The sequence below is a fragment of the Podarcis erhardii genome (assembly GCF_964252035.2).
Source record: "Podarcis erhardii genome assembly, chromosome: 7".
Classification (NCBI taxonomy): Eukaryota; Metazoa; Chordata; class Lepidosauria; order Squamata; family Lacertidae; genus Podarcis; species Podarcis erhardii.
The window spans coordinates 6,648,902-6,667,124 of record NC_138511.1 but is presented as its reverse complement, the minus strand read 5'-3'; the positions used below and the strand labels follow the sequence as shown (position 1 = coordinate 6,667,124).

The following is an 18,223-nucleotide window of genomic DNA, read 5'->3' as shown; positions in this document are numbered from 1 at the left end:
ATCCTGATCAAATTTGCAGATGACACCAAACTGGGAGGGGTGGCTAACACCCCAGAGGACAGGATCACACTTCAAAACGACCTTGACAGATTAGAGAACTGGGCCAAAACAAACAAGATGAATTTTAAGAGGGAGAAATGTAAAGTATTGCACTTGGGCAAAAAAAAATGAGAGGCACAAATACAAGATGGGTGACACCTGGCTTGAGAGCAGTACATGTGAAAAGGATCTAGGAGTCTTGGTTGACCACAAACTTGACATGAGCCAACAGTGTGACGCGGCAGCTAAAAAAGCCAATGCAATTCTGGGCTGCATCAATAGGAGTATAGCATCTAGATCAAGGGAAGTAATAGTGCCACTGTATTCTGCTCTAGTCAGACCTCACCTGGAGTACTGTGTCCAGTTCTGGGCACCACAGTTCAAGAAGGACACTGACAAACTAGAACGTGTCCAGAGGAGGGCAACCAAAATGGTCAAAGGCCTGGAAACGATGCCTTATGAGGAACGGCTAAGGGAGCTGGGCATGTTTAGCCTGGAGAAGAGGAGGTTAATGATAGCCATGTTCAAATATATAAAAGGATGTCACATAGAGGAGGGAGAAAGGTTGTTTTCTGCTGCTCCAGAGAAGCGGACACGGAGCAATGGTTCCAAACTACAAGAAAGAAGATTCCACCTAAACATTAGGAAGAACTTCCTGACAGTAAGAGCTGTTCAACAGTGGAATTTGCTGCCAAGGAGTGTGGTGGAGTCTCCTTCTTTGGAGGTCTTTAAGCAGAGGCTTGACAACCATATGTCAGGAGTGCTCTGATGGTGTTTCCTGCTTGGCAGGGGGTTGGACTCGATGGCCCTTGTGGTCTCTTCCAACTCTATGATTCTATGAAAACACCAAACAAAACAATCTAGAATAAAACATTACTGGATGAAGCTAAGTATAAAGTATGTATTCAGAGCAGCATAATTAACAGGGAACTAAAGTATTATCTTAAAGATTTCAAAATAAAACATTACAAAGGCTGTCAACTACAGAAGGCACATTTAATGCAGCGGTTAACCAAATATCTCAAACATTTCAAAGGAGAACATTACTAAAGGAAGTCAATCGTGTCCCTCTTTTTCTCCGTCCCTCCTCTCCTTATTTTTTTGTTTTTTGGAGGCGATAGACATTGCTTAACATTGCTATAATAAGATTGCTTGCAATCGGCTACTAATTGCTAGATTCTGGGAATTCTTAGAGGGTATGCCATTGATCACATGGTGTAAAAAAATCAATGTATGGCTGATAGAAAAACTAATCAACTGAACTAGAAATAGCAAGGGGAATGAAACAAAAAAAGCCTTTATTATGTGCAGTGCAATAGAGGAGAATTAGGGATCTACGCTATATTACTGAACATTTTAGTTGCTGCGATTGGAAATATAAGTAATTTTTTTAAAAAATATTTTTTTATTAGGAATTTAAACAAAACATAATATCTTAAAACATATCATCCTTAATTCCCCATTTCCCCCTCCCCCATAACCCCCCCTCCCCGCCTGACTTCCCTCAGTCCCAATCTCTTGTTTTCTCTATAGATGCTATTCTCTGCATGTTACAAAATTGTATTAATCCTTAATTCATCTGACTGGCTATTATCAATAAAAAGTTTGTGAGTGTTTATCCAGAGCCTGCCAAGGAGTCCAGTTCACTTTGTTGCTTCTTTAAATACTTTGTAAAAGGTTCCCATTCATCTTTAAAGTCACAGTTATCCTTGTCCCATAATTGTGTGTCAATTTTGCCAGTTCTGCATAGTCCATCAGTTTCTCTTGCCATAGTTCTTTAGCTGGGGTTTCCTTGTTCTTCCATCCTCTCGCCGCCGTTGTCGCATACATGAAGATAATTTTCAACTTCCTTGACAGGTCTTTCCATACAATCCCCAACAGAAATGCTTCAGGTTTCTTAGCAAATGTTAGATGGAACATTTTCTTCAATTCATTGTATATCATTTCCCAATTTTTTTAAAATTTCATTACAATCCCACCACATGTGGTAAAATGTCCCCTCCTTTTCCTTACACTTCCAACATATGTTTGAACTAGTTTTATACATTTTCCCTAGCTGCACTGGAAAGATAAGTAACTTAAGGGATGCTCCAGAGAGCAGGACCCAAAGCAATGGATTCAAGAAAGGAGATCTGGAAGATCTTTATGGTGGTAAAAGCTGTTTGACTGTGGAACCAACTCTCTTCTTCTTTCATTCAAGGTTTTTAAAAAGAGGTTGAATTGCTACCTGCCCATATTGCAGGGGGCTGAATTCAATGTCCCCTGATGTCCTTTCCAACTCTACAATTCTGAGATTCCTCCAATGGGGGGAAATAGTTGTGGTGCCCCGCAAGACGAATGCCTCGCAAGACGAAAAACCCGCTAGACGAGAGGGTTTTCCGTTTTGGAGGTGCTTCGCAAGACAAATTTCCCTATGGGCTTGCTTCGCAAGACGAAAATGTCTTGCGAGTTTTTCCGACTTTTTTCCCCTCCCCCCCTTTTTCTAAGCCGCTAAGCCGCTAAGCCGCTTATCCGCTAAAAGCCACTAAGCCGCTAATAGCGCTAATCCGCTAATGGGCTTGCTTCGCAAGACGAAAAAACCGCTAGACGAAGAGACTCGTGGAACGGATTCTTTTCGTCTTGCGAGGCACCACTGTAGTTCTGGTAGTGGGAGTCTGATATAGCAGCAGAGGTAGACTTCCCTCTCCCCCAAGCCACCCAACTGATAATATTGTGCTTTTTGCCTCACAAACCTTCCTGTCCCCCCACTGTGGATCATCTGAAAATTGCTGGTGGTTCTTCTGCCTGTGGCAGCAGTTGTATGTATGCCTTTGCTGTATGCATCTGGCTATATGATTTTAAGTGAATTCAAATTTGCTTCTTTTATTGCTTACACTATATCTTATTGTATTGCTATTTGCATTCCATAGAATTCAAACTGTAATGCAATAAAATACATATGGTTGGCATTCGTCTGTCCTGGCAGACAATGGAGGGGTGCACCTTTGGGGGTGAGACTGAGCTGTTGGAAGGTTGTGGCGCTTGCTGTGGCTGCAGAGACCAATACGGGAGAGACATGTTTTGTTGCAGCTGGGGCAGGTGAAGGCGTCCCGTTGTGCTGCACCATGGTGTATCTTTTCTCTCTTTTAAAAAATGTATTATTTATTAAATTTTCCATTTTAGCAATCCAATAAAAACCACATTAAAACATTCCAAATTATAATACAATTTTTAAAAAGCCAAATATTCAATGCCAAATTGTATTTCTTTTGGGTGACTTCCCATGCTCTGAAGTTTGGGGAGTGATGATCTAATATCATACTGCAGTTCTTTTTTTTTATAATAATATTTATTAAGTTTCAAATTAACACATATAAACACAAATACAAACAACAATAAAAACATACAAAAACCAACAAACAAAACAGAAACAAAACAAGTATAAATTCAGATCTTATTTTCAAAACCTACTTTCACCGACCTCCTCACACCTCCCCCTTCTGTATTCTAATCTCATTTTTTTTTTGTCAGCAAATACATTCCCATATTTCCCATAGTTTTTAATAATTCTATTCTTTTTCCTTAATCAACGCCCCTGCAAACCACTAATTTTTAAACCCATATCTTTTTAGCCTTCATTAATTTTATAATGTTTGTTAAGGTAGTCTTTAAACTTCTTCCAATCTTCTTCCACTGTCTCTTTGTCCTGGTCTCGGATTCTGCCAGTCATCTCTGCCAGTCCCATATAGTCTGTCATCTTCATCTGCCATTCTCCCAGAGTGGGTAGATCTGGTGTCTTCTCTCATACTGCAGTTCTTAATTAGTCCAACTAGTCCAAATAAAACATTTCCGATGTTGATCCTTCATTTTTAGCAGCCTCTGAATTAGTTTAGCAAGCGGGCAGGTTAGTCCATTGTAGTTCTGTGTGAAATATTTTTAGTTTTCTTCTTCTTTACTTTTCTGTTGTAATCCAAAATCCTCTAAGACGCCACTTTCGATTTCTGCACACAAGGGCAAATCTCAGTGCGTCACATCCAAGACAAAGGGAGATCTAGACTTCTGCCATTAGCACCGGGCAAATATCCCAGATTCCCTTCTGTGATCTCGTTCCAGCAGCTAACTAGCTGGTGCATAGTGTGTTCTTTCTCTGCGCTCCTCCCAGTGGTCATTCATCCTGTGGTCACTGCTATGCATACATGACCTGTCTCCAGGCACCTTGGACGTCTGCAAGGGATTCCCACATGGCAGGTGTTGCTAGCCTTCAAGTCATGTTTGCAGATATCTTTGTAATGCAGAGGTGGTCTGCCAACTGGCCTAATGCCTAAACTCAGCCCCCCGTAGATCTCGTCCTTGGGAATTCTGCCATCATGTGAACATGACCAGGCCAGCATAGATGTCGCTGAGACAGGACTGCAAACATGTTGGGAATGGGGCTTGGGAGAGCACATCTCTGTTTGACGCTGTCCTGCCATGTTGATGCCCAAAATCTTCCTGACTCAGCGCATGTGGAAGGCATTGAGGCGTCGCTCCTGATGGTTGTAAGTTGCCCATGACTCCATAAAGCAGTGTGCTTAAGATGCACAATATTAGATATAAAGGAAGCAATTAAAATGCAATTAAAAATACAATTTAATGTAGACATGCCATGGGTCACCTGAATGAAGCTTAGGGACTGCACTAGTGGTCCACAGACTACCAGTTTGGGATTGCCTGGTACATAATTTAAATCAGTATGTATTGCGCAACTTTCCAGGCGCTGTTTTTAAAAGAAATCAAAGAAGTATATTGCATCTAGCTTTGCCAACCTGTGCCCTCTAGATGAAGGAGCGTCTCCACCCCCATCATTCAACCCGGACACTGAGGTCCAGCGCTGAGGGCCTTCTGGCGGTTCCCTGGCTGCAAGAAGCCAAGTTATAGGGAACCAGGCAAAGGGCCTTCTCAGTAGTGGCACCCGCTGTGTGGAACGCCCTCCCACCAGATGTCTAAGAGAAAAACATCTGACATTTAGAAGACATCTGAAGGCAGCCCTGTTTAGGGAAGCGTTTAATGTTTAATAGACTATTCTATTTTAATATTCTGTTGGAAGCCACCCAGAGTGGCTGGGGAAACCCAGCCAGATGGGCGGAGTATAAATAATAAATTATTATTATTATTATTATTATTATTATTATTATTATTATTATTATAAACTAGAACACCCATCAGCCCCCGTGCTGGCTGGGCCAATGGGAGTAGGTTGGCAAAGCCTGGTCTAATAGTTTGCAAGTGATTCATCGCATGTGGAATGAACCTCTGGCCAGCCCACCAATGCTTGCTAAGACCCCACCATCTGCCCCTCCTGCTTAGTCACTCAGCGCTCCAGGAAGATGCTCCAGGTGCCTTTTCCACACAGATACTGCACCAGGATTCCAAACATAGCCGAGTTCATCCTTTTGCCCTCTCACTGCAGTTTATTTTCCTGCCCTGCTGAACAAAGCTGTTTCAACATCCACTTTTGATGCTTTTTAGATTCATCAACCTGACAGCAGACGGGGTCATGTCTGGTTGCTGGTGTCTTGATTCTGTATTTTTGACTCTCTCTCTCCCCCCTAAAAAGAAAATCTCTCGGTTCAAAGCTGGAATTATTTCCCTCACTTATTAAATATAAGAAATAAGAAGTGACCCCAGCTTCCAGTGAGAGAAGGATAATAATAACGATGCTGATTTAAATTATGTATATCCTGCTTTTTAAAACAGCCAATGATCTAAATGGCTTACCAAAAACGTGAATACAGTGGTACCTCGGGTTACAGACACTTCAGGTTACAGATGCTTCAGGTTGCAGACTCCGCTAACCCAGAAATAGTACCTTGGGTTAAGAACTTTGCTTTAGGATGAGAACAGAAAGAAGCAGGAGGCCCCATTAGCTAAAGTGGTACAGTTTCAGGTTAACAACGGACCTCCAGAACAAATTAAGTTCTTAACCCGAGGTACCACTGTAATAGAAATATACTAATATTATATATGAAATGCAGAGCACACATACCCTGGGCTACCAGAAAACACTTCCGCTGAGCCTAATTTCATCAGGGAGGGGTGACTCTAGGGGCCCCAAGGACGGCTTCTGGGGGCAAGCACTACTCCTGGGTAGGCCCTGCCTCCGGGGGGGGGGGACGAGGGTGGTTGTCGAAGGTGGGAGAGTTAAGCTGTCTTTCCGCCATCTCTCCTTGCAATGAGGCTTCCTCACTTAGATTTTTCCATTCCAAGGAACAAGGAGCTCTCTGGCTTTCCAGCCCATTAAATCACTGGTCCATCCCCTCCACACCCCGGCCAGGCTCCGGCCATAATGAGCAGGTGCAACCGATATGGCTGATTCAGCATTAGCTAAAACCTCCTCTTCCCACCCCCACCAAAGCCAGGCTTTGGGTGCGTTCTTGAAAGGAGCATTGATTTATTGCACAAAGAGGAGGAAATTAAATGGGGAAGGGACAGATGGTGCCGGGTCGTGGGGGGTGGGGGCGGCGCCATCGGCCGCTGCAGGGAAGCAGGATGTGAAGAAGCCATCTTTTCATCCTCGTTTTTAAATAGTATTGATTTCTTGGTTGCATGGTAAAATCGTTTGTAGTCGCTCACACACAAAAAGAAGAAAACACCCCTCCCCCCCCCCCAGGATCTTTCCTCTGATCCTGTGGACATGGGGAGATACAATGGGCCACAGATTAAACACACACACAGTGACACCAGCAGGTTCTGCAAGGGCGAAGAACATCAGACCAGGCCAGTGGCCCATCTAGTCTAGGATCCTGTTCTCACAGGGGCTGACCAGGTGCCCCAATGAGAAACCTGCAAACAGGATCCAAGCACAAGAACCTGTGGTTTCCAGTAACTAATATTCAGAAGGATTTACTGTCTCTGACAGTGGAGACAAAGCAGAGCCATCATGGCTTGTAGCCAGGCCCTCTCCATCTCTATTAAAGCCCCCTAGTTTGGTGACCATCAGCATAGCTGTCATCTTTTCCCTTTTCTTGCGAGGAATCCTATTCGGAATAAGGGAATTTCCCTTTTAAAAAAAGGGAAACATTGGCAGCTATGGCCATCAGTGCCTCCTGCAGGTGTGGGTTCCATAGTGAGGAGGAATTAAAGAACCTTTTAATGAGGGTGAAAGAGGAGAGCGCAAAATATGGTCTGAAGCTCAACATCAAAAAAACGAAGATCATGGCCACTAGTCCCATCACCTCCTGGCAAATAGAAGGGGAAGAAATGGAGGTAGTGAGAGATTTTACTTTCTTGGGCTCCATGATCACTGCAGATGGTGACAGCAGCCACGAAATAAAAAGACACCTGCTTCTTGGGAGAAAAGCAATGACAAACCCAGACAGCATCTTAAAAAGCAGAGACATCACCTTGCCGACAAAGGTCCGTATAGTAAAAGCTCTGGTTTTCCCAGTAGTGATGTATGGAAGTGAGAGCTGGACCATAAAGAAGGCTGATCACCGAAGAATGGATGCTTTTGAATTGTGGTGCTGGAGGAGACTCTTGAGAGGCCCATGGACTGCAAGAAGATCAAGCCTCTCCATTCTGAAGAAAATCAGCCCTGAGTGCTCACTGGAAGGACAGATCCTGAACCTGAGGCTCCAATACTTTGGCCACCTCATGAGAAGAGAAATCTCCCTGGAAAAGACCCTGATGTTGGGAAAGATGGAGGGCACAAGGAGAAGGGGGCGACAGAGGACGAGATGGTTGGACAGTGTTCTCGAAGCTACCAGCATGAGTTTGACCAAACTGCGGGAGGCAGTGGAAGACAGGAGGGCCTGGCGTGCTCTGGTCCAGGGGGTCAGGAAGAGTCGGACACCACTAAACGTCTAAACAACAACAACGGTGTAAAGAAGGACTTCCTTTCATCTGCCCTGAATCTCCCAGCATTCAGCTCCACTGGGTGGCCACAAATGGCCTTTAGCGCATTCAGGGCAAAACCAGTGGCAGATCCTGGAGGAATCTGGCAGCCCAGAGCAAAGGCTTCCAAGGCACATCCCAGGGGACGGGTGGTGGCGGAATCCCCTGGGTGGCTCTGGCTTCTCAGACCTCAGGAGTGGTTCCCAACAGTTTTGTGAGTAGAGAAAACCTGGCTGACTAGTTGGCACATCAATGGAAAAATGGGGCAGGCAATATCCTTGGTCCTGCTGCCCCATGGAAAAGGGCTGGGGCCATCTCTTAGGCACATGCTGGTAGTATATTGGGACTTTGCCACCTCCCTTCCACATGCCCCCAGCTCCATTCTAAGCACCTGGGAACAGACTACAGATGTTTGTACAGTCTGTGTGCACAACAGCTGGGTGGCCAAATCAAGCGTTTCACACATACATTTGTACATGTGTAGAGACAGCTTGTGCTTGTGTAAACCTAATGTGGGAACAAGCCATTGGTGATGTGGGAACAACACTCTGTACATGCTCAGATGCACTACACATGGTTCTGTTTTCTTGAGATGAGCAAAGAAGTGGATGGAGGGGATCAAAGTGTGAGCCTGAAAGAACATTTAACAGGCAGGATTCCTGCCTCCCCGGAACATATCAGAGGCACCCGGCTGGCAGCTCTTGGGAGCAGGAGGAAATCAGGACCAGGAGGAAATCAGGACCAGAAGGAAATCAGGACCAGCTTGTTGCCTGTGTCCCAGCAGGGCTTTAGGGGAGCTCGGATTCCCGGCAGGAAAAGTGGCAACTACAAGCAGGTTCCCTTGGGAATATTACTAATCCCTGCCACGCTATTATCGCTGACAGAGCAACGCTATGCAAAGGCTCACTGGGAGTCAAGTCTTGGGTGCCCTGGACGGACCACAGCTCAGCAGGAGAGCATCGGCTTTGCAGGCAGGCAGGTGCAGCCCGGAATGGACAAACCCCGTTGTGCAAGCCGGGAGAGCCCAGAGGACACTGCGCGAGGTGCACCAACGTAGCCTGATTCGGTAAGGGAGCCCCCGATGCTCCCACGGTTGCGATTTCCGCCTCGGGGCCCGATCCGCCTTTCGCCACGCAGCCGCATGGGGAGACCCGAGGGCTCGTCCGCCTCCTGCCACGACACCCCCTCCCAGTGGCGTAGCGTGGGTTGTCAGCACCCGGGGCAAGGCAAGTAATTTGCGCCCCCTAACCCATGGATTTGCGCCCCCTAACCCCCAGATGTTGCGCCCGGTGCGGCCGCCCCCCCGCCCCCTCCCTCTCCATCTAGATTTCGGGGTTCGGTCAGGGCTGATCTCCGCCACATTTGCTGATGAAGCTCTTGGCGGCGGCAGACGGCGAGAAAAACCCTCCTCCTCCCCCCCTGCGCCCCCCTCCTCGCCTTTGCAATTGGCCGCCCGACGTGACTTTGTCGCCGCTGCGCCGCTAGGATTGGCGCCGGCCCGGCGATAAAAGCGCCGACGTGCCGCGCTCCCCGCCCGCTGTCGAAGAGCCTCCGCCGGCGCCGCGACCCTCCTCCCTCCGGCAGGATCGCCCCCTCGCAGCCGCGGCCATGAGCTACAGCCGGGAGCTGCTCTTCGCCGCGCCGTCCTACGGCAAGAAGCCCCTCGCGGGCCGCAGCCTGGCGTACGGCTCGACGGCGGGCCGGGCGGGGGCGTCGGGGGCCGCGGGTCCCTCGGCCTTCTCGTCGTCGTATCGGAAGCTGCCGGCGCCGAGCAGCTCGCTGGACCACCTGGAGGCGCGGCGGGGCGGCGTCGGGGGGGCGGCGGCGGCGGCGTCGGGGCCGAGCGCGCTGAGCAACGAGCTGAAGATCGTGCGCACCAACGAGAAGGAGCAGCTGCAGGGCCTCAACGACCGCTTCGTCAGCTACATCGAGAAGGTGCACCAGCTGGAGCAGCACAACCGGCTGCTGGAGGCCGAGGTGGCGGCGCTGCGGCAGCGGCAGGCCGAGCCGTCGCGGCTGCAGGCGCTGTACGAGCAGGAGGTGCGCGAGCTGCGCTCGCAGGTGGAGGCGCTGCGCCACGACGGCGACCAGGCAGCGCTGGAGAGCCAGCAGCTGGGCCGCGCCCTCCAGCGGCTGCGCGAGCAGGCGGCCCACGAGGCGGCGCGGCGCCAGGAGGCCGAGCTGGCGCTGCGCGAGGCGCGCAAGGACGCCGACCGCGCCGCCCTGGCCCGCCTGGAGCTGGAGAAGAAGGTGGAGGCGCTCCTGGACGAGATCGCCTTCCTGCGCCACGTCCACGACCAGGAGGTGGCCGAGCTGCAGGCCGAGCTCCAGGGGGCGCAGGTGAGGCGGGGAGGGGGCGCGGCGGGGGCGGGCAGGAGGCGGCGGGGGCTCCCGGGGCGGCGCCGTCTGGTCCAGCATCGTGCGCGCACAGTGGAGGGCATCGGGTGCACACTCCTGTCTAAAGGACATGATGGTGGAGGAGGGAAGGTGAATGTAGTGAAAGCAGCGCCCCAAATGTCCTGCTTGAGGAGGTAGAAGAGCCTTCTGACCTGGATCAGGCCAATGGTCCGTCTAGTTCAACATCCTGTTTTGGAAAGTGGCCACTTAGATGCCCCTTTTGGGAAACCTGCAAGTAGGATTTGCGCACAAAAGCCCCCTCCCCTCCTGCTGTTTCCAGAAATTGTAACTGTGGAGACAGAGCATCGCCATGGGTGGCCCTCTCCTCCTTGACTTTGAAAGCCATCTAGGTTGGTGGCCATTCCTGCCTCCTGTGGGAGAGAGTGCCCCTAGTTTAGCTGTGTCCTACTGTTGAAAGAAATACTCTTATCTGTCTTCCAGCATTCAACTTCACTGAATGTCCCTGAGTTCTAGTCTCAGTCCTTTCCCAAGAGTCAAGGCTACATCCTAGGAGGCGCTTCCAAGGATCCGCGTGAAAGATTTAGAAAACTAACCATGGTGTGGACAAAGTAGATGGATGGAGAGAAGTTTACTTAGGGTTGCCATTTCCCCCAAAGTGAAAAGCCAGATGGAGTTGTTGAGCTTTTTCTGCGAACAATTCCCCCCCTCCAAAAACAAACAAACAAAAAAAATTTTTTTGCGCTTTTAAATAAATTTTGGGATTATTATTTTTTAAAATAACCCTACTTGCCACATGTCTGCGTTTTCCTGCACATTTTGCAAATTCAGCAAAAATCCACCTTTGCGCCATTTTCAAGCCCGATTCCCAGATGTGTCCAGGAAAACCTGGACATATTGTGGGCCTAATTTTACTCCTCTTAGCATAATACTAGGACTTGAGGTTGGCCAGTTACCATTGTCTGCCTACACACGATTCATTTAAAGAACGGTTAAGGCAAGTTTTGCCGCCTCATAGAATTGTGGGCAGTGTAGTTTTTTCGGGCTTGCCAGGAACTGTAACTCTGTAAGGAGTAAACTTCAGTGTCTGGAATTCTTTGAGAAGGATCATTGCGCTTTAAAGGAATTGCGTGTGAGAGTCAGGGCAAGCGAAAGCTTCTTTGCGCACGGTGCAGTTATTTGGGGAATTGGTTGCTGCTGCCAGATGTAGCAGTTAGTGGACATCATCCACAGGTGCAGAGGACTCGGTGGGCCTTTGGTCCGATCCAGCAACCTGGCTCTTCTTACCTTCTTCTGTACAGTTGGGAAGCGACATGGATTGTGTGCTTGCGAGCACAACTCCTGCCCTTTAGGGTTACGCAGTGAATTGTTTGACTGGGAGTGCGGCTTCAAGTGTCAGCTGATCAGTGGAACTCACTGCTGCAGGGTGTGGTTGTGGCTGTAGGTTGAAGTGGATTTGGGAAAGAAGTGGTGCCTTCCAGATGTAGTGGACTGTGGCTCCCAACTAGCTGTGACCATTGGCCATGCTGGCTGGGAGCGATGGGACTTGGGAGTCCTGGGTTAGATACGTGGTGAACAGGGCTGTCTGCAGCTTATTGGGAGTGGAGTTTGGAGAGCAGCAACAATGGCTGTGCTATTCCTCTACAGCTGGAGGCAGCAGTGCTTCTGAATACCGGTTCCTGGAAGCCACAGGGGAAGAGTTTCTCTTGTGCTCCGATCCTGCTTGCAGGTTTCCCACTGGAGCATCAGGCTGGCCCCTGTGAGAACAGGATGCTGGACTAGGTTGGCCTGATCCAGCAGGCACTTCTTATGTCCTCATGAGACATTTGCTCAGGCTTTTTTTTTTTTAAATAAATATTTTTATTAAGTTTTAAAGATAACAACAAACAAGAAAAAGAAAAACAAATACACAAAAATACAAAATTATAAAATACATGAAAAAAAGAATAATTTCAAAAAAGAAAAGAAAAAACACATTTAAAAAGAAGAAAAACCCCCGCAAAAATCCCTCTTTTTACTTCTCATCTTTGATTCACTTATTTTCTTGACTTCCTCGCATCTCCCTTTTTTGTATCCCTGTTAAAAATTAATTCAGCAAATTCATATCCAATTAATTTGTCTAGTTATCCATCTAATCTTATTTTTAGCCTCGTTGCTAGAACCCCTTCAGTTCATTTCAATGCCATTAGCATTCAAAAATTTTACAATATTTCTCTAAATAAATTTTAAATTTCTTCCAATCTTCTTCCCCAACTCTTCTCCCTGGTCTCGGATTCTGCCAGTCATTTCCTGACATTTGCTCAGGCTTTGACATCAGATCCCTGGCTGTGGCAACTCTGCTGCCTCCTGAAGCACATGTGATGAGCGACCAGCCTTTCTCCCAGCTTTGAGGCTGCAGGTCAGCGGAGATCACCCCTTGCTGAGTGCCAGGTGCCCCTCCCCCCACCCCCGCTCCTTGGTAGTCCAGTGGCTCTGCATGCAGAAGGTCCCAGGGTCAGCTCCAGGCAGCATCTCTGAGTAGGGCTGGAAATGTCCCCGGAAACCTCCTCACGAAAGCACACTGAGCTCAGTGGACCAAGGTCTTCATAAAGGCAGCTTCCCCCTTCCCTAGGGGTGGGGGCGTTTCAGTTGCTTGGAAGCACAAGGCCTCAGAGCAGCCAATCTGGCAAGCCCTGTTGGAAACAGGAGGGGTTAGCGGGGGCATTCTTGACCTCTGGAAGAAATTTAATTCTGTTCACAGTTAAAGGTGAAATTGCCCAGGTAACCGTTTCTGAAACAATATGCCAGCCGAAATATGCCAACACCCACCCATTGAAATTTGCACCTCTCTGAATTTTGCCTTGCAGTTCTCTATGTTCACCAAAATACATACAATGGAGGAAAGTGTACTTAGGAATGCATATATTAGTGAAAATCTGAGCTTATCCACACAGATCTCACCTTAAGCTCCTTGGAGGGAAAAGAGGATATGACTGTAATCGTAAAGCATGTAATCGTAAAGCATGATAATAACTGCAATCCCAGCCACCACCATAATGAATAGAGCAGATTCCCAGGTCCTCTCATTAGGAAGACTGAACCTCTTCCTGCCGCTGAGGGCCTTCCGTCTATCTGTTCCCCTCCAGGTCTCCGTCGAGATTGACATGAGCAAGCCTGACCTCACGGCTGCCTTGAAAGAGATCCGCACCCAATACGAAGTCCTGTCCGCCCGGAACCAGCAGTCGGCTGAGGAGTGGTACAAATCCAAGTTTGCCAACTTCACTGAAGAGGCAGCTCGCAGCAGCGACAGCATCCGCCAGGCCAAGGAGGAGATTTCCGAATATCGCCGGCAGCTGCAAGCCCGGAACATCGAGATTGAGTCCCTGCGCGGAGCCAACGAGTCCCTGGAGAGGCAGCTGCAGGAGGCCGAGGAGAGGAGCAGCAAAGAGATGCGTGACTTGCAGGTGCGTCACACAGAAGCCACGGTTTGTTGAGCTAAGAGGCGTTAACAAACCGTGGTTTGGTCGTTTTCCAGCTGCCTCTTTAAGTTAATCTGCATAACTCTCTGCCTGTTGCCTTTTTTGTGCTAAAGGCCTCAATGTTGAGTTGTCCTCCACAGATCAGTCAGGGAACATTTGTAAAGATTGTTCTTGCTTTTACTTGTCTATTGTTTTCCTTCTGCCCTTATTTCCCCATCTTCTCTCTGACAATGAACTCCATTCTCCAAGCCCTGCTCTTCCTCTGTCAATTCTCACTTGCTGTCCCAAAGTTCTGCACACCTTAAAATCCGCTTTTTCCAGACAGTCCCCCTGCCCACAGTTCATGATCACATCCCCCCATGCCTGTCTCTTCCATCTTGTCCTGTTCTCTCCTCTGACAACCAGCCAGCCTCATCTTAGCGTATTCAGGAAGGTTAGACTACAGTTCCCAACATCTAGTGCAGTTGGCTGAGGCTAATGGGATGTGTAGTCCACAGCTGGAGTCCACAGTTGGAGAGCACCTGGTTGGGGGAAGGCTGGTTTTGATTGGCAGCACCTCGGGGATGGGGAATCTGCCGTCCTTGTTATGCTTTAAAGTGCTACAGGTATTGATGTTACGTAGAAATTGTGATACATTTCAGGAGACCATCAGCCAGCTGGAAAATGCCCTGAGGACAACCAAGGGGGAGATGGCCCGTCACCTGCGGGAGTACCAGGACCTGTTGAATGTGAAGATGGCTCTGGATATTGAAATAGCAGCGTACAGGTAGGAGGGCCATCTCCCCCTTCCTGCTCACCTGTTGTTCCATTCTTTGGGCTGTTTGGGGTAGAAACGCAGGTTGGGCATCAACGTTTTAGTCTCCAACATGCAGGCCCCATATAAAATAACCCTAATTTTGGGGTGGGGGTGGGGAACCATCCACCAGGAACATCCCCTGCACAAATCATTGAATTATCGAATGGTATAGTTGGAAGGGACCCTGAGAGTCATCTAGTCCAACCCCCTGCAATGCAGGAATCTCAGCCAAAGAATCCATGACAGATGACTAACCCACCTCTGTTTAAAAACATCTGATGAAGAAGAAGAGTCCACCGCTATTGAACAGCTTTTACCCTCAAAAAATTCTTCCTGATGTTTGAGTCCTACCTTCTGTAGCAGAAGGGAACAAGCTTTCTCCATCTCCCATGGGACATATAATTATTGATATTATTTAAATTGATATGCCGCCCTTCATCTGAAGATCCTCACAACAGAAAAATACAGAATGAGTACACAAGATACACAATAAAACCCAAACTAGCCAATGACCAACCTTCCACAAACACATTTTAAAAGCCATAGAATGTTAATCAGCCCAGCACCCGGTTGAAGAGGAACATTTTCACCTGGCACCTAAAGCTGTGTAATGAAGGTGCCAGGTGAGTGTCTCTGGGGAGAGCATTCCACAAATGCGGAGCCACCACAGAAAAGGCCTCTTCTTGTGTTTCCACCCTCTGTACTTCTTGTGGAAGGGGCACACAAAGAAGGGCCTCAGAGGATAATTGCAGGGTCCTTGCCGGTTCTTACAGAAGGAAGTGGTCCTTGAGGTATTGCGGTCATATCCCCTCTCAATCTTCTCTTCCCAACTTCCTCAACTGATCTTGGCTTCTTTTCCAGGCCTTCGATCATCTTGGTTGCCCTCTCCTGACTTTTCCCTTTTTTTAACCTTCTATTTTTAATTGTGGAACCCAAGGTAGATAGCTGTGGTTTCTAGGTAGGTTTCTGTGCATGCGCTGAGAAGACCCAGACCTTCTTAGCTTCAGCAAACTTGCCTGCCCTCTGGCTGCTCCCTGCCACTGTCCTTGGTGCTGACCTTGGCAACATGCTGCAGGGTTTATTTCTCAAAAGTACTTGGTTGGGTTTCTACAGCAGTGGTTCCCAAGCTTTTTGGGGGCCACTGCCCCCTTGGTTCCCTAAACCCATCCCCAGTGACCCCTACCTTATTAAAAGCATTATTTCAGAATAGCAGCTTGAACAAACCACTAAGTAAGATTCACAGAAAATCTAAAAACCTAGCCAGAATTCAACAAAACTGATGCATTTGATCCAGATTTTCAAAGGCTGATAGTTACTGACACCTCCAGTGTCCCCTGTGCCACCCCCTACCCCTTCATACCCCCCTAGGTCATCACACTTTCGCTGCATGAGAATACTTGTGTGTAGGCACCTCGTTAGAAGCTTTTGTCCATTTAGCAGAGTTTCTGGAAACAGTGGTCAGCAATTGAAGTTAGACTCCCAGACACTGTGCAACTCAGTGATTTATCACTTGACTGGTCATAAATGCATCACGGTAGCACTATTTACAATCGTTACAGCAATAGCTGTAACGGCACACTTAAGTTTCAGTCCCTCTTTCTCTTTAGCAGTGACGTAGGCAGACACAGCCCATCGGCAGTCAGGATGCAGCAGTTTGCAGACAGCATTTGTTGGTCAGTTGTCTGCAGAAAGCTAAAACAAAAGTTCTCTTTTTATCAGCGCTTCCAGCTGAAGCTGCGCATGCTCAGAGTGCCACTCCCACTTATACAGTGGTGCCTCGCAAAACGAAATTAATCCGTTCCGCGAGTCTCTTCGTCTTGCGGTTTTTTCGTCTTGTGAAGCATGGCTATTAACGGCTTAGCGGCTTTAAGAAAAAGGAAACAAACTCACAAGACGTTTCGTCTTGCGAAGCAAGCCCATAGGGAAATTCGTCTTGCGGAATGACTCAAAAAACCCCGGAAAACTCTTTCGTCTTGCGCGTTTTTCGGCATTCGTCTTGCGAGGTACCACTGTATACACCTGTTCTGCAATCTTTTCCATGTTTCTGGGTGAATGACTCCCTGACACCACGGCCCCCAGGGGGCGCCACCACCCACTTTGGGAGCCACTGCTCTAAAGCATCGGTGGTGGATCCGTAGTGTTGTTCTGACGTGGTTTGTGTGTTTTTGCCCCTGCAGAAAATTGCTGGAAGGGGAAGAGACCCGCCTGAGCACCATCAGCAGCAGCAGCAGTGCATTCGGCCTGGGCTACCCCTTCTCCTCAAGCCCCCTGGCCGCCTTCAAGGGGTTCTCGGCCAGCACACTGGTGATCCGGAAGGACAAGAAGGCAGAGTCCCAGGACAGCCCCAAGGAGTCCAATGACTCGGGAGAGTCCAAGGACGAGGATGATTCTGGAGACGAGAAGTCTGCAACGGGCGTGCCCAAAACCTAAAACTGTGTCCCAAAGGCAGTCCTCCCCACTCGCCCTCTCACTGAATTTCCTCAGAATGGGGTGAGGGTGTTGCAGGTTTTTCAGACATGGGATGACTCTCGGGATGAGTCCGTCAGGCAGACCACGATAACTGGACACCAAATTACTCCCGCACAGATCCACAAGCCTCTGGCAACTCTCCAGGAGCCAGCATCACACAGATCTGCCCAGAACTCAGTTGCATATCACAAGCAGAGGCTTTAGAGCTCTTGGGCAGCTAGCTGGGCCTCTTAGCTCTCTGGCATCACAAAGCTCTGCAAGTTTACTTTGGAGTAAATCCCACTGTGTTTGTCTGTGAGCGACACACAGAAGCCTTCCCCTGTCTGAAACACTTCCTGCAAAACGTAATCTTCCAAGAGGGAAACTTGGCAGGGGTGTGTATGTGTGTTCTTAAGATTAGCCTGCCCTCCATTCCCCCCCCCCTTGTTGACCATCTTCAGTCTTCTGATCTGGAGGGCACCAGGTTGGGGAAGGCTCATTTAGGTTACATTAGCATTGCCCACTTCTGCTCTGAGGCTGACCTGACTTCAGACAAGGTCCTTGAATGCTGAAGTGCAGCAATTCCCAAATGTTTTTCAGGCCGCTGCCCCCTTGGTTCCATAAATTCAACCCCCACTGCCCCCTCCCCTATGAAAAGCATTATTCCAGAATAGAGGTTTACATGACCCACTAGGGAAAATCACTATGTAGTTAAATTGATTCAACAGAACTGATGAACTGGATCCAGTGAGACCAGCTTTTCAAAGTCTGCTTGTCATTTACACCTCCAGCACCCTCTTCCACCCCCTTGCCTCTTAGTCCCCCCCCCCCAGGAAATGCCACTGCCCCCAGGGGGTCATCCTACCTACTTTGGGAACTGCTGCTCATATTTAATACTCTTTTTGTGCCTCTTTCTCATACAAAACCTCTGACTTTAAAAGCCACAGGGCAGATCATTGTGCTTATGTGATCTCCACCCCTTTGTCTGTCTGTCTGTCTGTTCAGGAAAAGCTGCAGTCAGGAGGAGTGGCAGTCAGTTCCCAGGGGAGAACTGGCTGTTTTACTCTTTCCTTGACAGCTTCTTACTCATTCAAAACTGGTCTTCCTCCCTGTTCTCCAGGTGGACAAGCAGTTTAGAGTGGCTGGGTGCTGACTTACAACTGGCAGGGAAAGGGTTAGGGTTACTCAGATCCTTTGTGGTAGAACTGTAGAGTTGGAAAACATCCAATGAGCTCCTCCCCACCAAACCCCACCACCTCTGCACTTGTAGATTCCC

General features: G+C 48.4%; 1 protein-coding gene across 1 annotated transcript; it reads left to right on the top strand.

The window, feature by feature from the left end:
* The first annotated feature begins 9,485 nt into the window (after positions 1-9,485).
* Positions 9,486-17,827, top strand: LOC309345431 (low molecular weight neuronal intermediate filament-like). The gene is made up of 4 exons (XM_081868485.1): positions 9,486-10,230; positions 13,371-13,688; positions 14,345-14,469; positions 16,677-17,827. The coding sequence occupies exons 1-4, from the start codon at positions 9,499-9,501 to the stop codon at positions 16,927-16,929; spliced, it is 1,428 nt and encodes a 475-aa protein (XP_081724611.1). The 5' UTR covers positions 9,486-9,498; the 3' UTR covers positions 16,930-17,827.
* The last annotated feature ends 396 nt before the right edge of the window (positions 17,828-18,223 follow it).